The sequence below is a fragment of the Psittacula echo genome (genome assembly GCF_963264785.1).
Source record: "Psittacula echo genome assembly, chromosome: 13".
In the NCBI taxonomy this organism is placed as follows: Eukaryota; Metazoa; Chordata; class Aves; order Psittaciformes; family Psittacidae; genus Psittacula; species Psittacula echo.
The window spans coordinates 3,071,729-3,090,978 of record NC_137749.1 but is presented as its reverse complement, the minus strand read 5'-3'; the positions used below and the strand labels follow the sequence as shown (position 1 = coordinate 3,090,978).

At 42.5% G+C, this 19,250-nt stretch overlaps 1 protein-coding gene across 1 annotated transcript; it reads left to right on the top strand.

Moving 5' to 3' along the window:
• Window positions 1-2,520: 2,520 nt before the first annotated feature.
• On the top strand, window positions 2,521-17,481 carry VPS37B (VPS37B subunit of ESCRT-I). The gene is made up of 4 exons (XM_080628349.1): window positions 2,521-2,644; window positions 11,338-11,509; window positions 12,128-12,210; window positions 13,296-17,481. The coding sequence occupies exons 1-4, from the start codon at window positions 2,540-2,542 to the stop codon at window positions 13,791-13,793; spliced, it is 858 nt and encodes a 285-aa protein (XP_080484475.1). The 5' UTR covers window positions 2,521-2,539; the 3' UTR covers window positions 13,794-17,481.
• Window positions 17,482-19,250: the final 1,769 nt, after the last annotated feature.

Genomic DNA, 19,250 nt, shown 5'->3' with positions numbered 1-19,250 from the left:
TTTCTCCTGGAATAAACCCCCCTGACTTCTGGACTTTGCCTGCTTGCAATTTGAATGTTTGTGAATGCTGTCAACCTTCGAAAGGATTTTGGCAAAGGCAAATAAGAACCAAGGCTGAGTAGCTGATAAATCTCAGCCTGCAGCACTGCAATAGGTGATAATCCCTTAGCCTAAAATCCCAGTTTATCTGTGATCCAAGAGATCCCAGAGATGTGCTGTCATAAAACCTTTATTTTTCATGACGACTGCTGAATGGGAAGGCACCGTCCTACCTGTCCAAATAGAATACATGATTATACAAAAGCAGCTGACCCTTATTATCTTGTCTGTCAACCTCAGCAGCTTTTCTGGCCAACTTGAGAACTCAATCACATGCAGATGCTGATCAAAGCACTCAAAAGCCCGTCAGATGTTTAATATAGACACTCCTCCCCAACATCGCCAGAACCCGAGCGTAGCTACACAGGGAGAAGTGGTATTTTCAATATGTGTTATACTTGAGCACAAATGAGTATGTTCTCCCTGTGTGTTTCGGGATGTCTTCTTTATTCTGCTTCTAACTTTACTACTGATTACCACTCATTAAAATAATCCATTCCTTGATGTCTAGAGCAGTGAACTTCCATCAGCCCCATGCAAAAAGAACAAGAATTAGTTACAGAAAAGCTCCTTAGATGACAGTAAACCATTTTTCCTAACAGCATATTGACAATGCAATTATTATCATACTGTAGTGCCCTTCACCAGAGATGCTCACCCAGAGCACCTCTACAAGCATTATTCAGTGTGAACTTTTCCTCTCCACCTTCACCTGGGACTGAATGATTCTTATTCTTCCTCTTTTCAAGCGAAAGGCATTATAGTGGAGGGAAGCTGGGAGCTCCACTCAGGATCACACCGAAAGGCAGTGGTAAAACTAGATTCACAACCTGAAGCTGAGTCAGGCTCTTCTAAACCACACTCCCCCCATACCAATTATTTAGCTATGCTATGAAGTTACAATCACTCACGTTCTTGGGAAGACAGGGTTTCTTTTAAACCCTTGATTAATTCCTCTATTTGTGTGTGTATATATGGGTGTGTTAGCATGCACAGATTTACAACCTGGGTTAATGCTATGTCTTCTTGATGGCGATGTGGAAATACGGTGTATGATACCGTGTTGGAGTGGCAGCTATCTACTGGTTTTAAATAACAAGGTCGGGCTGCAGCAGCCATGCAAACCCATGTCGCTGCCAAGGGGTACATGTGCTGACTCATGTGTGCCCCACGCAAGGAGGAGCTCAGCACATACCGCAGCAGCGGGAAGGTGTGTTGACGTGGATGAGTGGACACATGCTCCTATCACTAATCACCACCTCCCCACCCTAAGCAAGCTCAGCTCAGCTTCCTGCTGCACAAACACCTCGCTCTTACCTGCCTCTGAATGCACTCAGTTTGCGCCATGGGGGTACAGGAGCTCTGCACTAGGCAGACAGAAGGCCAGGAAGCCTTTCTCTACCAGTGTCATGGTGTTTGTCTTTATTACCTATGGGTAATAAGACACAGAGGGCTTTTTAGCTGGAGAGCTGAGTTTAGTTATAGGGCAAAAGGCTAAAGCTAGAGCTGTCATGTCTTCAGCTCTGCGAGGAAGTACTGGGTCACTTCTTGGATGTGACTGTAACATCATCACAGTTTGATAGCCTTGCATCAGAGATGGATTCAGTTCAACTGCATTGATTTTTTCCCCACTGAGATAAAATACGTCAACTACAAAGGACAACAACCACATGGCCATTCCCTACCCTGCTCCTTTGGCTCATGAGCCACTGGTTCTCCTTGGTGCCACACACAGGGAAACAAGCACACCCATGATCCCTTAGGTACAAAAGCAGACCAGGAAGGCAGTGCATGCCTGGAGATGCATACCATTTAGGTTATGTTAACACAATTAATTGTTTTAGGCATAATTGTCCTTATCACCTATGCTAACATCAGTAGTAACCAGGAAACTACTGCTCCAGAGTGTTACCACAGAGTGCCTAGTACAGTGTTGGTGACCTAACAGATACAAATCAGAAGAGCAGAATGCAGCTGTGATGTTTTAATTGATATAGCTATGATGTTTTAATGGATGCAGAGCTTTTGCTACGTGCCTAAACTCTTTGAATTCACCATAAAATGCATCGGTGGAAAGATCATTTCTTGCCTTTCGCTCTTGAAGAAGAAAGTGCTTATGATGGACAAAAAGACCCAGCACCAAAGCTTGGCGAGATGTGATTTTGGGCTGGTTTTAACCTAAACAGGTATTCAGCCCTGTCACCTCGGTCACTCTTCTCCTTTTCTCCCCCCCACCCCTACCGCCCTTTGGTACCGTCCACCACCTCCTCCCAGCCCCTTTGGTACGCCCCGCCCCGCACGCTGCCGCCCCGCCCTCCCAGCAGGGGGCGCCGAGGGCGGTGCCCACCCCGGGCCGGGGCGACACCGCGGCGGCACTTCCGGTTGGCGGTGGCGGCGGGAGCGGGGCCGGGGGCAGCGGGGCCGCGGGAGCCGCGCCGGGATGGCGCTGGACGTGCGGCGCCTGGAGGCGCTGAGCCTGCAGGAGCTCAGCGCGCTGCTGGACGACGAGGAGCAGCTACAGGACATGGCCCGCGAGATGGAAGAGGTGAGGGGTGCTCCGCGTCGCCCCGTGTCCGGGCTGCGGCCTCCCCTCGGGCCGGTCCCCGCCTCAGCCCGCCGGGACGCTGCCCGCCGTGTCCGCGGGGCTCGCTGTCCCGCCGCCTCCATTGCCGCTGCGGGCTGTGGGGTGTTAATGACCTCCTTCCCCGGCCCAGGTGACTCCCCCCACCCGGGCCCTGCTTGAGCCGCTTGACGGTCGCGGCTCCGCCATGGAGCGGCCGGTGAATACGGAGCCTCTGTGCTGCGGGAAGCGCTGCCTGCCCCTCTCTCCCGCTTCCCTCCCGGCCTTTTGTTTGCTGGCCCTCGGTGATGGAGGGAGGGTCCGTGCCTGGGCACTTGTCCCGGAGGCCGTGTGCCAGGGGAGGGCCGAGGGCTCGCCGAGCCGAAAAGGCTCGGTTTGGACTAAATTAGGAGACAGTGACGGGCCGGAGGTGGGATCAGTTTTTCCGTTAATGCAGCCCTTGTTCTGTGCCTTGGCCATGAGGGAGGATTTTGTCAGGGTGAAGTCGGTCTTATTTGTGGGCTCGATCTCGGCGCAACTTTAATTCAGAACAATATGAAAGAGATGTCTGTGTGCCCGAGTTGGTATGCTGGGCGCAGCGAGGGCTGTCAGGCTTTCTGGTGCTTGTTTTGCCCGTTTGAAATGCCTTTGTCAGTGTATTGGACTCTAAGCCGTGCTTTGGGAGCTATGGTCATTGAAACAAGCCCGCTTTCTTCCTGCTGCTGCGCTTGTCTTCTACTGGTTTTTCTATATACTAGTGGATGCTGTGTTAACAGTTCTGATACAAGGCTGTTGAAGGTTATATGGCCACAGCTGTGTCTGAAAGACTGTAGTCAGCTAACAGCAAATAAGATTAAACCATTTAGATGAAAACTTTTAAGGAAAGAAATGTGCTGAACTTCTCTGGGTCTTGTATTTATTGGGTTGGGTTTGGGTTTAAACTAGAGGACAAAAACGCTAAGGAAAAGAAGGAAAAGTGGCAATATATTCTGGAGAAAGATTAGCTTATTAAGTAAAATCAGTTGTAATTGCTTTCCCTCTAAGATGCCTGCCCTTTTGGTACTTCCAAGGGAATTGTTCTGGGTCACCTCAAACCATGATGTCAAAGTATTACAGATACAGAGGCCCACTGAAGGCCAAGGTAAGAAGGTGTCCTTATGGCATTTACTTGCTGCACTGAGCAGCAATTTGTATTTTGAACTTTATGTCAATAGATTTGAAAGAGGGGGCAGGCATTGTAGCTTTCCATTTGAGCTTGTATTTTAGGGACTTAAACGGCTGAAGAAACAGATACTGCTGTGATAAATGAAACACACAGAGATCTTAGACGAACTGTGGTTTGCTGGAAGGCAGGAGTATCCTTCTGTTAAAAACTGAGTAAGGAAAGTCAGTAGATTAGAACAGTCTTAACTTTTAAAGGTATAAATGGGTGCAGTATCGCTCTTTTCCATATGACCTCTGACAAGGTGCATGGGCAGGTCTGGCTCAATGGGCTCTTCTGTTATTTATTTGTCAATACACACTTAAGGTTGTAGGTCAGAAGAGACAGAAAACCTCATGACCGTAGTAGAAAAGGTTCTCTTTCACTGCAGAGCTAGACCATATTCTCAGTTTGACCCTCTGGTTTTCCTCTTCAGTTGGCAACAGAAGGCTTTTAAATTGTAGAGTAAACTTCTTTGGGCCTGAGGGAATATTTTGTGATGCTTGGAAAGTGTGGCTAGGTTTGATGGTATTCAAGCTGTGTGGAAATATGGCTGTGCTACTGTCTGGTATAATCCTCTTTTAGTGTGCACGGAGGCTTTTACTAAAGTCCATCCAACTAGAAATGTGTTTACCCACCTTGGAAGGAATTGGCCATACTTGAATGCTTCTTCCTCATTCTGTTTTTGCCTTCACTGAATTGTTCGTTGCTCGAGTTTGTGCTGCTGGGTCCTGAGTTTTCATTGTGAAGCATGTGGCAGGAAGAGGGAGAGAGGGAAATCCTGAACATTAAGAAGGAGCTGTGGTGACTTCACTGTTACTTTTGTAGGTGTTTGGTTGTCTGTCCACATGTATCTAGGTTGTCGAGTTGTTCCAAAGTCCTCAAATTAGTAATTTTATTGTGGCGTGCTGATATAAATCATGATTCCTGAGTCACTTCTCTGAGGTCACTTGTATTTTCAGTGACAAAGTTGGCTAAAGCTGATTACTCCATGGCTGAAAAAACCTTTGTTCTCCTTGTTGCAAGGAAAACCCAGCTCAAACCCGTGTTTTGTTCACAAAGAGGAGGATTTGGAAAACTGCTTGGCTTTCTTGCTAATAGCTAAAAATAGGCACTTCCAACCTTAAAGGGAATGTATTCCTGTGCGGCATTTGAGCAGGATTTCTGTGTGTCACTGTGGGGGTGTATGTATGTATCTGTGTGTGTGAGCTCGCATGCACATTCGTGTTTCACAGGGATAGTGTGCATATACGGCGTCCTTCACACTGTATCCCCAGGTGTGTAAGAACGTGGCATCAAAGAGCTAAGCTGCTGCTTTTTGTATCTGAAAGGTTGTTTTCGAAGCCTGTGGGCTTGAACAACGAACATCTTGTCTGGTAGAAAGAGGAAGGAAGCCAGTTGTCTGGTACTCGTAGTCTTGTAAAATTGAGGAGGGTTGGGGTTTTCTTTAATAATCCTTTGAGGTTTATCTCTGCAGCACATCTACAGATCTTAAATTTTATTTCATCTTCATGAAATGAAAGTATGTTGTTTGTAAAAGTCAATTTGAGTGTAACAGCATAAATGGGAGACTTTGTGATCTCACGCTGATGGTAATGTGTTTTCCTTTTATCTACTGGAACATCGCTTTAGTAACAGTGTGACATTATGTTACTGACCGTTAAGGTTCTACTGCCAAGAAGTATTTGCTCTTCAAGACCTTAATTATAGGAAATCAAGAAGTCAGAATTGTATTGCCTTCCTCTCACTCCAGGATTTCAGAGCACACTGGAAAGCACAAACAGGGTTTTTGAGCATAGTCCTTTTCTCAAAAGCTGATTGAAAATCAAGCAGTGCAGAAAGCCCAAGTTGAAAGTATGTGAATTCATGCCCAGATTTCTTGGGATTCCCACTCCTGCCCTAAAACCACATTGTGCAAGTGGTTATGTTCTTGTTTGCCAAACATGAAATTTAGTTACAAAGTTAGGAATTAGACTTGGTGACAACTATAGATTTTTCTGTTCCAGCTAAGCGTGGAATGAGTGACCTGCCTGTGCCTGACGAGTGCAAATTGGCAGTTCTGGGTGTCTCTTTCCTCTGCAGTAAACATCTAAGAATTGAAACTTGCCTTTTAACCTTTATTTTGTGATTTTTAAAGCTAGTACTTATATAATCAGAAGATCTAAATTTAGCAGATCTAATGACTTTGGAATATGTATTAATATTTATTACTAAACAGATGTTGTTAGAGGGTGTGTTATCGTATACCAGCACTTGATGAGAAGCACGCTTAAAGCTTGTGTAAGAGAAGTCTTTATTCTCCTACTATGCACCTGTCAGCTCCTGTTTCAGGGGTAAATCTGACACTCCAAACGTGCATCCTTATACTTCCCCAGTGTGACTGCATAATTCATTCCTGATTTACAAATATGTGTAAATGAAAGAGAAAATGTGAGCATGATAAAGGCTAGAGTGAGACCGGAGAAACCTAAAACTAATGTGGATTTATGCTATGTATAAAGCAATTAAAATGGTGCCACACAAAACTGTATTTATAGCTCCTTAAAAGACTTTTTCTTGAAACTAGGGAGAGACTACTTGCCATGGTGCTTGCCAAAGCAAGCTTATAATTATAGCAGCACTTGATGGACTTTGTGGGTAGTTGAGATTTTGCTTGCTCAGGCTGCATCTCTGGAGGCAGTTCTTCTGAGAACATGCTCATGGATGAACAGGAGTGACGCTACTTGGGGACATTTGGCACAGATAACTCTTGCTGCAAGCCATTGTTTTGGAGTAAATGTTAAACAGTAAGATGTTGCTAAGCTCTTTCAATTTCATCCAGCATTTTTCTTCCTTTTGTAAAAGTGGAGTGAAACAGAGATACAGTTGATGAAAGAATCTCAATTCCCAAAGCACTTGTTGCTGCCTGTTCTTGTAAGTGCTTATTAAATAGATCCTTGAGTAAAATTATTCAAATTATTTCTGTTAAAGAAACCCACTTTTTAAGCATCTTAAGGCTTAAAGTGCTGCAGAAACCACTTTTTTTGTCTAATAACCACTGCGTGTCCATGGCTTCATTTTCTTGCAGTGCGCATAGTTTGGTTTGAGTGGTCTGCTCAGTGGTGAGCAATCCTTCTGCCATTAAAATCCTGTTACAAGCAGCTCAGTGTTACTGCTCCATTTGTGCCATTCAGAATTCATAGTGAGAGCTTAGCAGTTAAAGGAAAAGCATATGTTCTTTTCAATATTACCCTGCCTCATGTCTCGTGATTCTGACTGGTATTTCTCATCTCAGATTAACATTTCCTGCTTGTTGAAGTGCTCGTGACCTCAATAGTTTCGTTAGCAATTCTCCTAGAATCTCATACTGTTTGCTTATGTCTCTTAAGAACTCTTATTTTTCATGGCGCTTCCAGTAGGCAGGTGAACATCTGATACAGTTCCAGCTCCCTGCTAATAACACAATGTTGTCGCACAACGCATCTGACAGCAAAATAACTTCTATTGGATTTATGCCTTGCTTGGCTATTGTCTTGGGCTTGTGGAAAGCTGTTAATGGATGCTGAAGGCATGCTTTGTGCTGCATTGATAATCTTAATAGACTAGTCATGCGGTATCTTTGACCCTTGGATGATTTTGCAACTCTTTGGAGTGTTTTCTTTCTCATTTTGTTTTAAATTAGTCAGTGTTGAAAGTGTTCCTGTAGGGCTTTTCAGGCAAACTTCACAGTGTTTGCTTTTCTGATTCCCTGAATTAACTTCCAAATGCAGTGAAACAGTTGCACAAAAGTTTATTACACAGACGTACATCAGTGCCAGAGATTGTTCTGGTTTGTAGAATCGTGCCTGTATTTGAGTTGCATTGCCTTGAGGTTATATCTCTTCTATTTGTTGTGAAATAAATTCACTCATTCCAGAGACTTCTAACTTATTCCAGTGACATGAAGTGTTTAAAGGCACTGAACAGGTGGATGGGTTTTCCCCAGCTCCTCAGGTTTCATTTGAGAAACTGGTTCTCATGGTTTTGAGTAAGATTCAGTTGAAGTTTCGCATCTCTTCAAGTGTCTATTTTTAAAAGAAGCCTCACACAGACTGGTGCTGGAAGTGAAGACACTTGAATTGATCATTAAATGTCAGTCGTGCTGCTTCTTCAGCTTAGAAAAAACATGCCCTTAGAAGTGCTATAATATGGAGAAAGCTGAGTCACTGAGTCTTGTGTAATTTTAAGCACTGTAACTTAAAGTGTGATCATGAACACCTTTTTTCAGTTGTAAAACAAGTATTTTGAAGACTTTCACTTAGGTTTACACTAGTCTATAATTGCTGGGTATCAGGTGCTAAGGACAGACAGGATGTCACTCAGCTTTAGATGGAGGTAGGTTCTAATACTGATTTTTGTCTTATTTTTACAAGTCAAAGTACATCATATACTGATGTTTATTCATCTTGACAAATGTGAAATGATTTGAAAGTATTCAAAAAATCATGTGTAGAAAGTTAAGCATTTGCTTCCTCCTCAATGCCTTAGTCCTGTTGAGAGACATTATGATACTCGGGGCAGGCGAATTATCTAGAAGTAATGTTTTAAAACACTGCAAAAGCCTCATCTAACTTAAGGAAGCTTTTTCTCTTTATCTCTCTGTTTATCTGGAGTTTTTCCCTCTCCTCTTCCTTATATATGATTTCAGTAAAAGGTTCCTTTTCCAGAGGCTTGTGCTCTTCCAGGATTTCCAGGCCATTGTTCACTGGCTTTTTTTCTCTCTAGAGGAAATATATGTGTTCTTCATCCCGCAGAAGGATCAAAGTTCACTCATAAAACTGGTCTTCCCAGACTGACTGTGCAACTGCTTTGAAAGGAAAGTATGAGCCTTACAAGCAGTGAAAATACAATCACCAAATCAAACTGAAGTCGCTTGAAGGAAGTAGTTTGCTCATTAAAATGGTGAAAGAGGAGAGGTATCAGAAAGCATGAATCTTTTTGCACGCAGTCTTCTTTGGCTGGCAGTTCAGAAGACGGCCAGTTAAGGAAGCTTGTGGTGATGGCAGGTGATTTGGAAGGAGCTGGGTGCCAGTAATTAAGCTGTTAAATTGGGTATTTTAGTTCCCTTCATCATTGTTAGAAAAAGAGATGTAAAATAGGGGGCTTTCTGGAAGCAACAGTCTTACCAGCATTGCATCATAATGAGAAGATACAAATGGAAGCAACCAGTTTAATTTAAATGATTTTGCATTGGATTTAAAAGTGAGAAGAGTGGATTTTCTTTTTATTCTTGGGAAGGATTCAAGCTGAACACAAGCATAGAGCTGGAAGCTTGTTTAGGCTTGATGTGAGAATCTCGAGGAGACAAAACAGCATCACAAGTACTGCTCCTCCAATTTTCACAATTTGGAATAGAATTCTGGTTTGATTGATGTAGAATTTTGGAGTCAGCATTATCCTTGATAGGTTTTTAAATGATTTAGCAAGAACAGGGCGAAAGAGGGTAAAACTTTGGTGTTTTAAGAGCAACATCTGGGGACAAAGATGTGTTTAACATTGAGCCAGGTTTGAATTTACCAGATTGAAGTAGTGTGTAAATACTTCGAAAGAAAGTAATAGCTTTCAAAGACATGGTTGCTATGCTTGGGAAATGTTTCTACCTGAGCACCCAGTTCTGTGCTCAGGCTGCCAAAACCACCTGAATTCTGTCCTTTTCTGGGGCTTTTAAATAGCTTATTTGGGTTTCCTCTTTTCCTGTTTCTGAGGTGTGGCTCTCGTATATCCACCCATGCATGTGAAAGGAAGAAAGCACTGTACTCTTTGTGTTCGCACTGAACTACAGCTGTCCATAAGTAAAATCTGTTGCAGCTAACTAGGGATGATGTGTGCTAGAAGTGGCATGTTAGTGCAGGAGGTCATGAAAAGCGTACCAAGAGTTTCATTGATTTTGAAGGCAGCTTAATGGAATCAGTCTGTTGTGCCATGGGAAAGCTACCCTACTTGTTGATTCACACTGAAAATCTGAAATCGGATCCCCTGGCTTTTGGTGTTTGTGGTTTTGTTTGGGTTTTATTCTTTTGATGTCTGAATATTTTAATGAATCTGATGTGACATCTAGGATGGGCTTCCCTAAACATTCAGCTTTCCCAAAGATCATAAAGGCTGTCTTGATAAAATTGTGTGCATGTGTGTATGAGCAAACTTGGAGTCTTGCTGAATCTTGGTTTTGTGAGAGTTGTCATTTATTCCTTAGGAATAATGTCTTTGGGCTAGGATATGTTAAACAGAATGATTAAGCTGAAAATCAAGCTTTTGGTATCAATCCAGGACTGATTTAACATAGTTGTGGAAGAATATTCTGGACAAGGTACAGCAATGATGTGGTCCTTGTGTTTTGCATTTTAGTAAGTTAAGGGATGACATTCTTCTGCAGTCTTACTGCATCTGCTGGGACTCAAAGGGGCTTTTTAGAGCATCTGTTGCTTTATCTGCCAACATTCGCCATGGGGGAATAGTAAGAGTGGTGTGTGAGGTGGGGATGAAGCAGTGTCTACGTTAAACAATGAAGAAAAATTCCTACAGAGCACCTTCAGGTAGCAGGGCGTGCGTGCAGAAGTCTGATCTCCTGGAACTGTGACAGCCGACGGTCAGACTTCACATAAGTCTGTGACAAGAATTAGAAGAAACTCTGGTGACATAAGTTGCCGCTTAGCACAAGTGTCTAAATGAGTGCCCAGACTAGTTTCTCCACAGTAACACTGCTGTGGCATCAAAACCTGCCTCTTACAGACAGTGCAGTGCAGCAGGAATGCAGTTCCTGTTCTGGTCGGTCAAAAGCAGCTCTGCCTGCAGAGCATTTATGGGCACCTCTACCCTGCTCAAAGGGGAAGGGTTCTAAGGAGTCCCTGTCCACAGCACAAACTCTTAAGTAATTACTATTTCCAGCTTGGAGAAGAAAACTGTTTAATGAGCTCTTTGCTGCACATGGAGATAAATGTGCAGGAAAGTGACTTCAGGTCAGTATTAATTCCTGTTCAGAAAGCAATTCATTTACAGGTGTTCAGAGTTGAAAGAAGAGATCCTTCTGCACAGTGCAATTCCTCTGGAAGTCTTTCCTCCTTGAGCTTCAACAGTCCATTGTCATTTTAGATTATTTCAACATGCTGTTCGCAGCATAGACCTCCTCATTCCTTCTAGATACGCTAGCAAAATAGTGTATTAGTAGAGCAAGAAAATACAGTTTGTGAGAATGGATTGTGTGTAGCAGAATAAAGAAGTCATGGGAAAGAATGCAACAGCTGAAGCTGACTGTGCCCATCAAACAGTAGATATTCCCACTGTTCATAAAGCCCAAAAGTATTGTTATCACTTGCAGTCCAATGCCATGGTATTAATTTCTACAGAGAGCTTAATTTAGTAGTTTCTTTATAAGTTTTGATATTGCCACATTATCTAAATAACCATTAATCTTGCTTAATATTTTCACTGTCATTTCATGTGCTATTTTTTACGTTTCCAGGCCCAAAATGTTCAACACAGCAAGGACATGACTCTTGCCAGCAACCGCAGTCTGGCAGAAGGCAATCTGTTGTACCAGCCAAAGTTGGAGTCTTTGAAATCAAACTTGACTGAAAAATATCGGGAGCTGCAAGTTCTTTTTGAAGCATACCAGATAAAGAAAACAAAACTAGGTAATGTTTTCTGGTAGCAGTTCTGATTTGCTGTTTTCTAAGTGAGTGTAAATCTGTTGCATGTTTTGTTTGGTTTTTGGTGTCTCATTTTTAGCTGTGTGAATCAGGGTAATGTCATTCTCATGTAGTTTTGAAATAGATCATGCTTCTAATGATTTATTAAGTGTCTGTTACATCTAGTAACAGGTACTGTGGATTCTTTCTGTGTAGTTACCTGTCTATTGTTGACCTGCTCTTCTCTAGGATAAAATTCATTCACCTTGCTAAAAGGCAAAACAATTTGAATTTTCAGTGACTAAGCGTAAATCAAACAGAATATTGCATTGAACTTTCTCATTTCAAACTGAATCACGAAGTATTGTACATCTGATACTGCACTTGCTCAAGTGATTTGCCTTTTGATATTACATCATTGCAATTACATTTCAGCTTTTAGCATTCTGACAATATTCCTGAACTACTTAATCTATTTTCTTACTGTAGAACATCCTGTCTTGAACAATGGAGGATGCTTGTTGTACATACATGCCTTAGAAATTTGTATGCTTGCTGAGGCTGTACAGCTTCAAAGTCCCTTAGAGCCAGCTGACATTTACTGTTCTTTTTGTGCCATTACAGACAGACAATCCAGTAATGCTTCACTGGAGACACTGCTAGCGCTGCTTCAGGCAGAGGGGGCTAAGATTGAGGAAGACACAGAGGTAATGACAGTACACTTCAATTCTGCCACTTACACACATTACTGAAGACTTCCAGTGTACAAAGCTGCAGTGAAGTGTTGGACATGTAATAGACAAAAGGGGTCTTTTAAATAACATGTTCTGATCTTTGCTTTGAACTTCAGTGAAAAGCCATTTGGTTACAGCAAGATTTTTTTATCCAAGTGATTTTTTACTCCTTAAGAGAGAAAAATGTTCCTTTTCAGAAAAGAAAGCCAAACTGTCTTAGTTCCTTGGCATTGCCTTCAAATTCATAGTGTGTCAATATGGAATATTTTCTTTAATGGTGTTTGCCTGGTGTATATATTAATCCATTATCAGTAACCTGATGAAAAATGGTGCCTGTGCTGGTTTTTATCTCCAGCATTTCTGGTGAAATATTCCATTATGATTTCAACATATCTGTCTAGGGCCAGTGGTCACTACTTGCTGTGATACAAGAGCTTGAAGAATGGTCTGGTTTAGACTAATGGAAGTGTTTGGGTTTGTTTGCTGATTTGCCTGTAGGCCATTTTCTATACCCCTATCAGGGGAAAAAAATCTGCTTACTGGCCTTGAGTTGTGACAGCAAAAAGACATTCCCAGGGCAAGTTGAACTTTGTGACTGTAGGTATGGTCCCCTGTCCTAATAATTAAACATCATTTACCCAAAGCCACAAGTATGAAGCCTGGCTTAGCAATAATCTGCTTCTCTGTATTGAGTCTTGCAGGGTTCTTAGTGTTTCTGTTGGCACTGTGAGCAGTACTGAGCTGTAACTCATCTTAGCTGACAATCTGGAAAGCTGTTGAATTTGGTCTGTTCCCACCTCTGATAATAAGGGGAATGTTCAGAGCTAGATTCAGATGTTCTTACTGCTGTTGCTTCAGTATAAATTTAAGCAGAAATTGTACTTAACTCCCAGTGCTTCTGAGTAATAAGTAACTCAAAATGCTGCTCAGAATTTTTAGTATGCCAGTCATCTTCCATATGCAAGCTAGAAAATCACAGGCTATTTTTAGGATATATAAACCATTTAGATTCCTTTGCAGTATGCCATTTTCTAAGGTACTTGTTCCATGTTTGACAGAATATGGCAGAAAAATTTCTTGATGGTGAAATACCACTGGATTCCTTCATTGATGAGTACCAGAGCAAGCGTAAACTGGCTCACCTGCGACGTGTAAAAATTGAGAAGCTCCAAGAAATGGTGCTCAAGGGACAGAGACTTCCACAGGTTCAGCCGCAGGCTCAGCCCAGAGCACCCGAGACAACACCAGCACCTCAAGATTCCTACACTTCGGATGCAAACACTCCTTCAGTCGTGCCCCGACGAATACCACCCCCTCCACCTTCTTCAGTCCCAGCAGGACGCTTTCCTACTCCGTTTACTGCAGCCATGAGTTCAGGACCAGCTCTTTCTTATCCAGGTGCTCCGTATCCTCCTCTCCCACCTCGACCAGGAGTTCAGTCTGCAAGTCAAATGCCACAGCCGGGATACCCATCTCAGTTTGTACCACAATATCCTCCAGCTCTTCCCCAAAGACCACCTCGCCTTCCACCACATCCTGGCTTTATCCTCCAGTGAATATTTGGTGCGCCTAACTTACGTATTGGTGCTTATATTTCCTTTTTCTCCCCATCAGAGACTTCATGTAAGCAATGGAAAACCTCTGTTCTTTGCACAATGGAGTACACTATTTGAGCTGTGGCACAGAGGTTTGCAATTGCGTTTGGTAAATGTGATTATTTTTGTTTTTAAAGATCAGTTTGACAACAAGGTTTGTCTGGGAAGGTGAAAGGATCTGAAGTTTGTAAATCCATCAAATAAAAGGTGCATGGTGGATTTCCTGATGTTACAAATGGAATCACGCTCTGAAATCAGCATCCCCTTCTGATGTAGTCCCATCGCAGCTGGATGTATGTGTGGCAAACTGGGAGCTGTTTGTCTCTCTAAAGAATTAGTGATCAGTCCTGGTGTTTGGATAGTAACAACCACATGTGAATACTGGGCAAAGAGTTGCAGTGGACCGCATCGGTTTCCTTTGCAGTGTGCCCAGGCAGTGGCATTTGTGGCCAGGTACACGTTTTCAGAGCTCACTGAGCTGAAACTCTTGTGAGAAAACGTTGCATGGTTTTTAGGCAGTACAAGTTACAAGAGTTTCATTTCTACATTTCAGTTGTTACCTGAGACTTTTCATAGCAGAAGTACGCACTCCTCCCACTCCTAAATAGCTTGATATCCTGGTCTCTTGAAATTAAACTAAACTGGTTGTAGAGCCAGTTTAGGGTTTTATAGAAACTTTACCAGGCATTTTTATTTCCTTGCCTATTAAGATTCTTCTCTTTTTATGTTGATTTTTTTTTCTTCTCCACACCTTGAATTCAGAAGTGATTTTTTTACACAGGTGCTTAGCTTTTGATATCATGTGATTCCAGGAATCCAGGCAGGGTATTTCTTAATCAAATACTGTGTTTTCATATCAGGTAATTGCCCACTTGAAGCTCCAGAGTTTCGTTTTATCCCTCAATCTCATTTGGCAGAACTATTTTTAACTTACCCATTTCCTCTAGTTTTGCAGTCTTTGGCATGCCCATCTATCTGGAATTTGCAGTTAATGTTTCTCTGCAAGCAGGCAGAACAGAGAAGCTTTTTGGACTCCATGGTGGCTGTTTGTATCTTACATAATCTATTCTTGACTTCTGCCACTGGAGCAAGAAGCTTTTCAGGGGAGCTCAGATTTCACTCTCAATGTGACTCTTGAAACCCAAGGTACAGACATGTGCTGGTATTTTAATTGAGCTTTTGGGGGGGGGCAGGTCTTAACACTTGTTGTTTGCACAGAACGTGTCCCTTAGTCTGTTATTAGTCAGTCCAGAATCTGTCATAGCCCCTGCATTACTTTAAACCACTTTCATACCATTCTTCTGGAATGCACTTCATTTTTGGCAGTCTGTCCTACAAACAGCATCAGTCAAAATAGAAGATCTCTTCTTTTTCCTTTACGTAAGGCCCTTGATTGTCCTTTAATCATTTCCTCTGGAGTGTGGCGGTTGCTAGCAAATACTAATCTGAAATGAAGCTCATAACAGGAAACTCTCTATTCTGAAAATATGGTTATTTGGCTTGTTTTGCCTTCTGAGCACAAAGGGCAGAAGGTTGGTCAGCGTTCCTGGCATCTGAACCAATTCCCCAGTGCAAACCTGGAAACTTTCCGTAGATGGGGAATTTTGTGAAGCAACATGCATTGGATTTGTTTGCAAAGTGTGTTTTTTCTGTATTCTAGTGATGGTACAGGATGTGTTTTTTTAAGAACTAGTGTAATAGCTTTTCTTGGTATTATTTTCTCACTGAAGCTTCGTATCAGCATGGTTAATTATGACTCGTTTCAAAGTAATTTTGCTGTGCTATTAGTGCTGGTATTTGGATGGCAACTGTTGTATCTGGATGCTAAACATAAGTCTGCTGTAGAAATGATTTGTGTCCTAGGAAGAATTAAAGCGGCTGGGGGCTACCAGGATGATGACAGAGTGCAGAAACCTGTACTTTGAGCCTGCTACACAACAACTAAAACACTCTCACATCAGTTTTGCTAACAATAAAACCAACCAGGTATATTTTATACACTTATCAAGTGCCAACTTTTTTTTCGAGGGCTGAACATCCTCCGAAGTGATAGAGGTGATAGATAAGTGTATTGTGAATTTGCACTGCATTTTCTGTATCTAACTTTATTGGTATTAGTAGTCCAGAAATATTTTTACTACTTGTTAAATTTTCTCTCTTTTTGGTACCTTTTGTGATAACGTGACCTTTCAGGGATACTTTATCTAGAAACAAACTCTTGTGCAAGTGAAATACAGACAAAGCTAATGCAATTTTTCTGTCTGAAAGCAAAACAATGCATTATTGCATATGCATGTGGCTGATGTGCCTTAGGATCACTACCTGTGATTGTAATACTAGGATAATAGCGTTTTTATCGTTTGAATGGCCATTGCTTAACTCTAATTCAAGGGCTCTTCAGGAGCACTTTGTTTTACAGAAAACTCACCCTCATACTTCAGAAGAAACAAAGGCTGTATCTGCTATTTGTAAGCTTATAGTTGCCTTCACCGATGGGTAAGTTTGAACATAGATAATGTAACTAATGTGATGTTTCAGTTAATAGCAATCTCATAACTGAAATCCGGCTGCTCACGGAAAACGTTTTGCCATTAATTGTGTGTGTATGTGCGCACAAACTGTAAAGAAATACTTGACTGTTGGTAATGTTAAAGGATAAAGGAGAAGGATGACTGTGGAAAGCTGGTAAAATCCTATCTACAAAACACTAACCTGAAGGAGTCGGGCAGGAGATGTGTCAGTGCTTTCAGCCTGTTGCCCTTCAACAGCTTCTCCTGTTCTGTTATAGCTTATAAATAAATTCTGCTATGGCTAGGATGTTAGAATCATACTAATTTGCACTGTTTATAAGATAGTGAGATTAAATGCCATAGGCAAGCTGAGACTTGAGAGGGGGTGGCTCAGTACGCTTGCCAAATATATATATATATTATAATGTTGTCTTGAGGATTTTTAATGTCTGCTGCAAATAGCATATACTTCCCCAAAGCAATTGGAGCAGAGAAGAACCATTTAAATATGATGTGTAACACGGCTGTAGAGTGTTGGTAGCGTTGAAAATGCTCTCTTTGGATGGCATTACTTTTGCCAGTCTTTTGTATGCAGTTTTGTAAGTTATGACTAATTCAGTTGTATGTGGTTAAGTTGCTTGATTGATGATGAGCACTGAAGGGTGCTAACTCAAGGATAGGTTTTGCTGCCCTTCAGTGCTGTCGCCTAGAGGGAGCGGAGTCAGTTGTTGTGGCACAGCTGATCCACACAGGTCACCTTTGTACCTGTGACCATGGAGAGACTATTTAGAATATAAGTTTTCATGTGATGCCAGGAGGCAGAGCCCTGGGCACAGTCCAGTCATGGGTAACCATTGCGTTTAGTGCCCCAACTCCCACAACCTCAGTCTCGACCTCTTTTGGGACTTCTCTGCCCTCTCAAACTGGAATAATGACTTTCAGAGCTCAAATCAACAGTTCTGTTAGCCTGAATATAGAGCTACTTCACAAGCATCGAGTTCAGAGGAGGTAGAGTCGTCCTGCACCTGAACAGTTCCTCTGTGTAATCCTGGACAGTCTATTCATAAAGGGGCAATTTTATATGCCTGGCAAGTTGTGAAGCATACAGTGGATTTGTTTGCATAAGAAGTCTTTCTGTAATCTACTGTGGTCTGATTTTAAATAAAATAGCATATCTCTCTTGGTGTCGTGTTCCCATTGTGGCTTCATTTAATCACAGTCATGTTAATGTTTTGCAATACCTAATGATGCTTCTCATGAGGTGATCTAAAACCAGTTGTAGCTTGAAGGTAGGGCATAAATTTGCAAGAAAATAGCTTTAATTATTCATAGTAAGTCTGTTGGCCATGTTTTCCGTGGCTGGATATAGTGAGTCCATTTAGTATGTCGCTGATGCAGGATAGGTGTGTTCAGAGTAGGTTCTGCACATTGTAATCGTGGTAGTGAGGTAGGTGGACTGTCTTTTGCAGGTAGAATCCCTTTTCGTTTCCTACAGTTGGGAATAGTGGAAGTGCTCAGAATCTGCACTTGGAAAAGCCGAAGGAATGGGGAAAGCCACTTTCGTTTGTTAAAAGAGGAAAAACTGAGATTCCAGCCAAGTCAGGAGAAATGAGTCAACCGATGTTATTTAGGAGCATGAGTCAGAGGGCAGAAAAGACCTGATGTAATTTTCTGTGTTATCTGTTGCTTTAGTAGCAACATAAAAAAGAAGTCCTACTGCAGAAAACCTGGTAATATATGGAGGAAAATCCTTTTTTTAACTGTCTCTTGATGTGTTCTTTTGTGGTGGCTACGGAGCTCTGATACCCTTCTGCTGATGCAGAAATGGGAAAGTACAGCTGAGGAGAACTTGCTGTGCTGACTCAGTGCAGGTGGGCGAGGGAAGGAGATGCTGTTATGTAAAAGTGCAGTTCTTCAGCTCGGCTCTCCTGACACTTTGCAGCAACGCCCGTGTTTTGCAGCTTGAAGAAGGGATCTGCCAAACTCCAACACGTTCCAAACCTGGGGTTCGGGTGCCCCTTCTCTGTGGCTCTTGTGCACCAGGAGATGGTTCTGGGTGAGTTTGTTCCCTGTGCAAAGGAGAGGTAACCCCGGATGGTCAGGCCTCGCGTGTTAGGTGTGTAATGGGTAACAAAAATCAAAGTAACACAAAAGAGGCAAGTGGTGTGGTCTTGACTTGTCCCTTCCCTTTGGAAGTGGCTTTGGAGGCTGTGCAAGCCTATACAGATCCTGTAATCTGAGTCCTCCTTGGCTCCGTGTTGATCAACCCTCGTACAAGTCTTCTACAGGTATGACTGTTCATCCTTCCGAGCCTGTCACTAGGACCAAGATGTGTTCTTTGAGCTCTTCTGAGAGATTTTGTCTCAAGTTTCAGAGAAGCCTCATTGAGACCATGGTGCTGCAGTTGACATCTCATCCCTGGGCAACCTCTGATGGGCTCTCAACCTCATTTGAACTCCAGTCTCCATTTCCCCCCCTACTTGCAGGACAAACAGCAGCTGAGGCTGGAAGTCTTAGGGTGTGCTTTGACCCCTGCATCCTGCTGTAAGCTAGAAGCTATTTAGTACCATTATTTCTATTATTTTAGTACTATTAGTACTAAATGTATTTATTTCCTTCAACCTGTTCGAGGCTGCTTTTTCTGCGCTCTTGTAGGTGATGATGTAGTAATTACTTCTTCCTTCACAGCTAAAAATGTTTCCTCTCGCCACATAAGCTCATTCCACACCTTGCTGCGTGCACTTAAAGCTGCACATTATTCTAGCGAGCACTGCTCAAGTGGGCTAATTTCTGGGATTCATTAGTGTTGAAAGAAGCTGGCCACATCCTGTAGAGGAAAGGAGGTGGCAAAATGGTGCTGTTCTCAGCACTGGAGTAATACCACCTTAGTGGGAAGATTATATGATTG

What these genes read in the sequence shown, in the direction of transcription:
- VPS37B (XM_080628349.1), top strand. Translation starts at nt 2,540, where the DNA reads ATGGCGCTGGACGTGCGGCGCCTGGAGGCGCTGAGCCTGCAGGAGCTC. An exon ending in GATAAAGAAAACAAAACTAG is followed by an intron (nt 11,510 to 12,127) that starts GTAATGTTTTCT and finishes GTGCCATTACAG; the next exon opens with ACAGACAATCCAGTAATGCT. An exon ending in AGATTGAGGAAGACACAGAG is followed by an intron (nt 12,211 to 13,295) that starts GTAATGACAGTA and finishes CATGTTTGACAG; the next exon opens with AATATGGCAGAAAAATTTCT.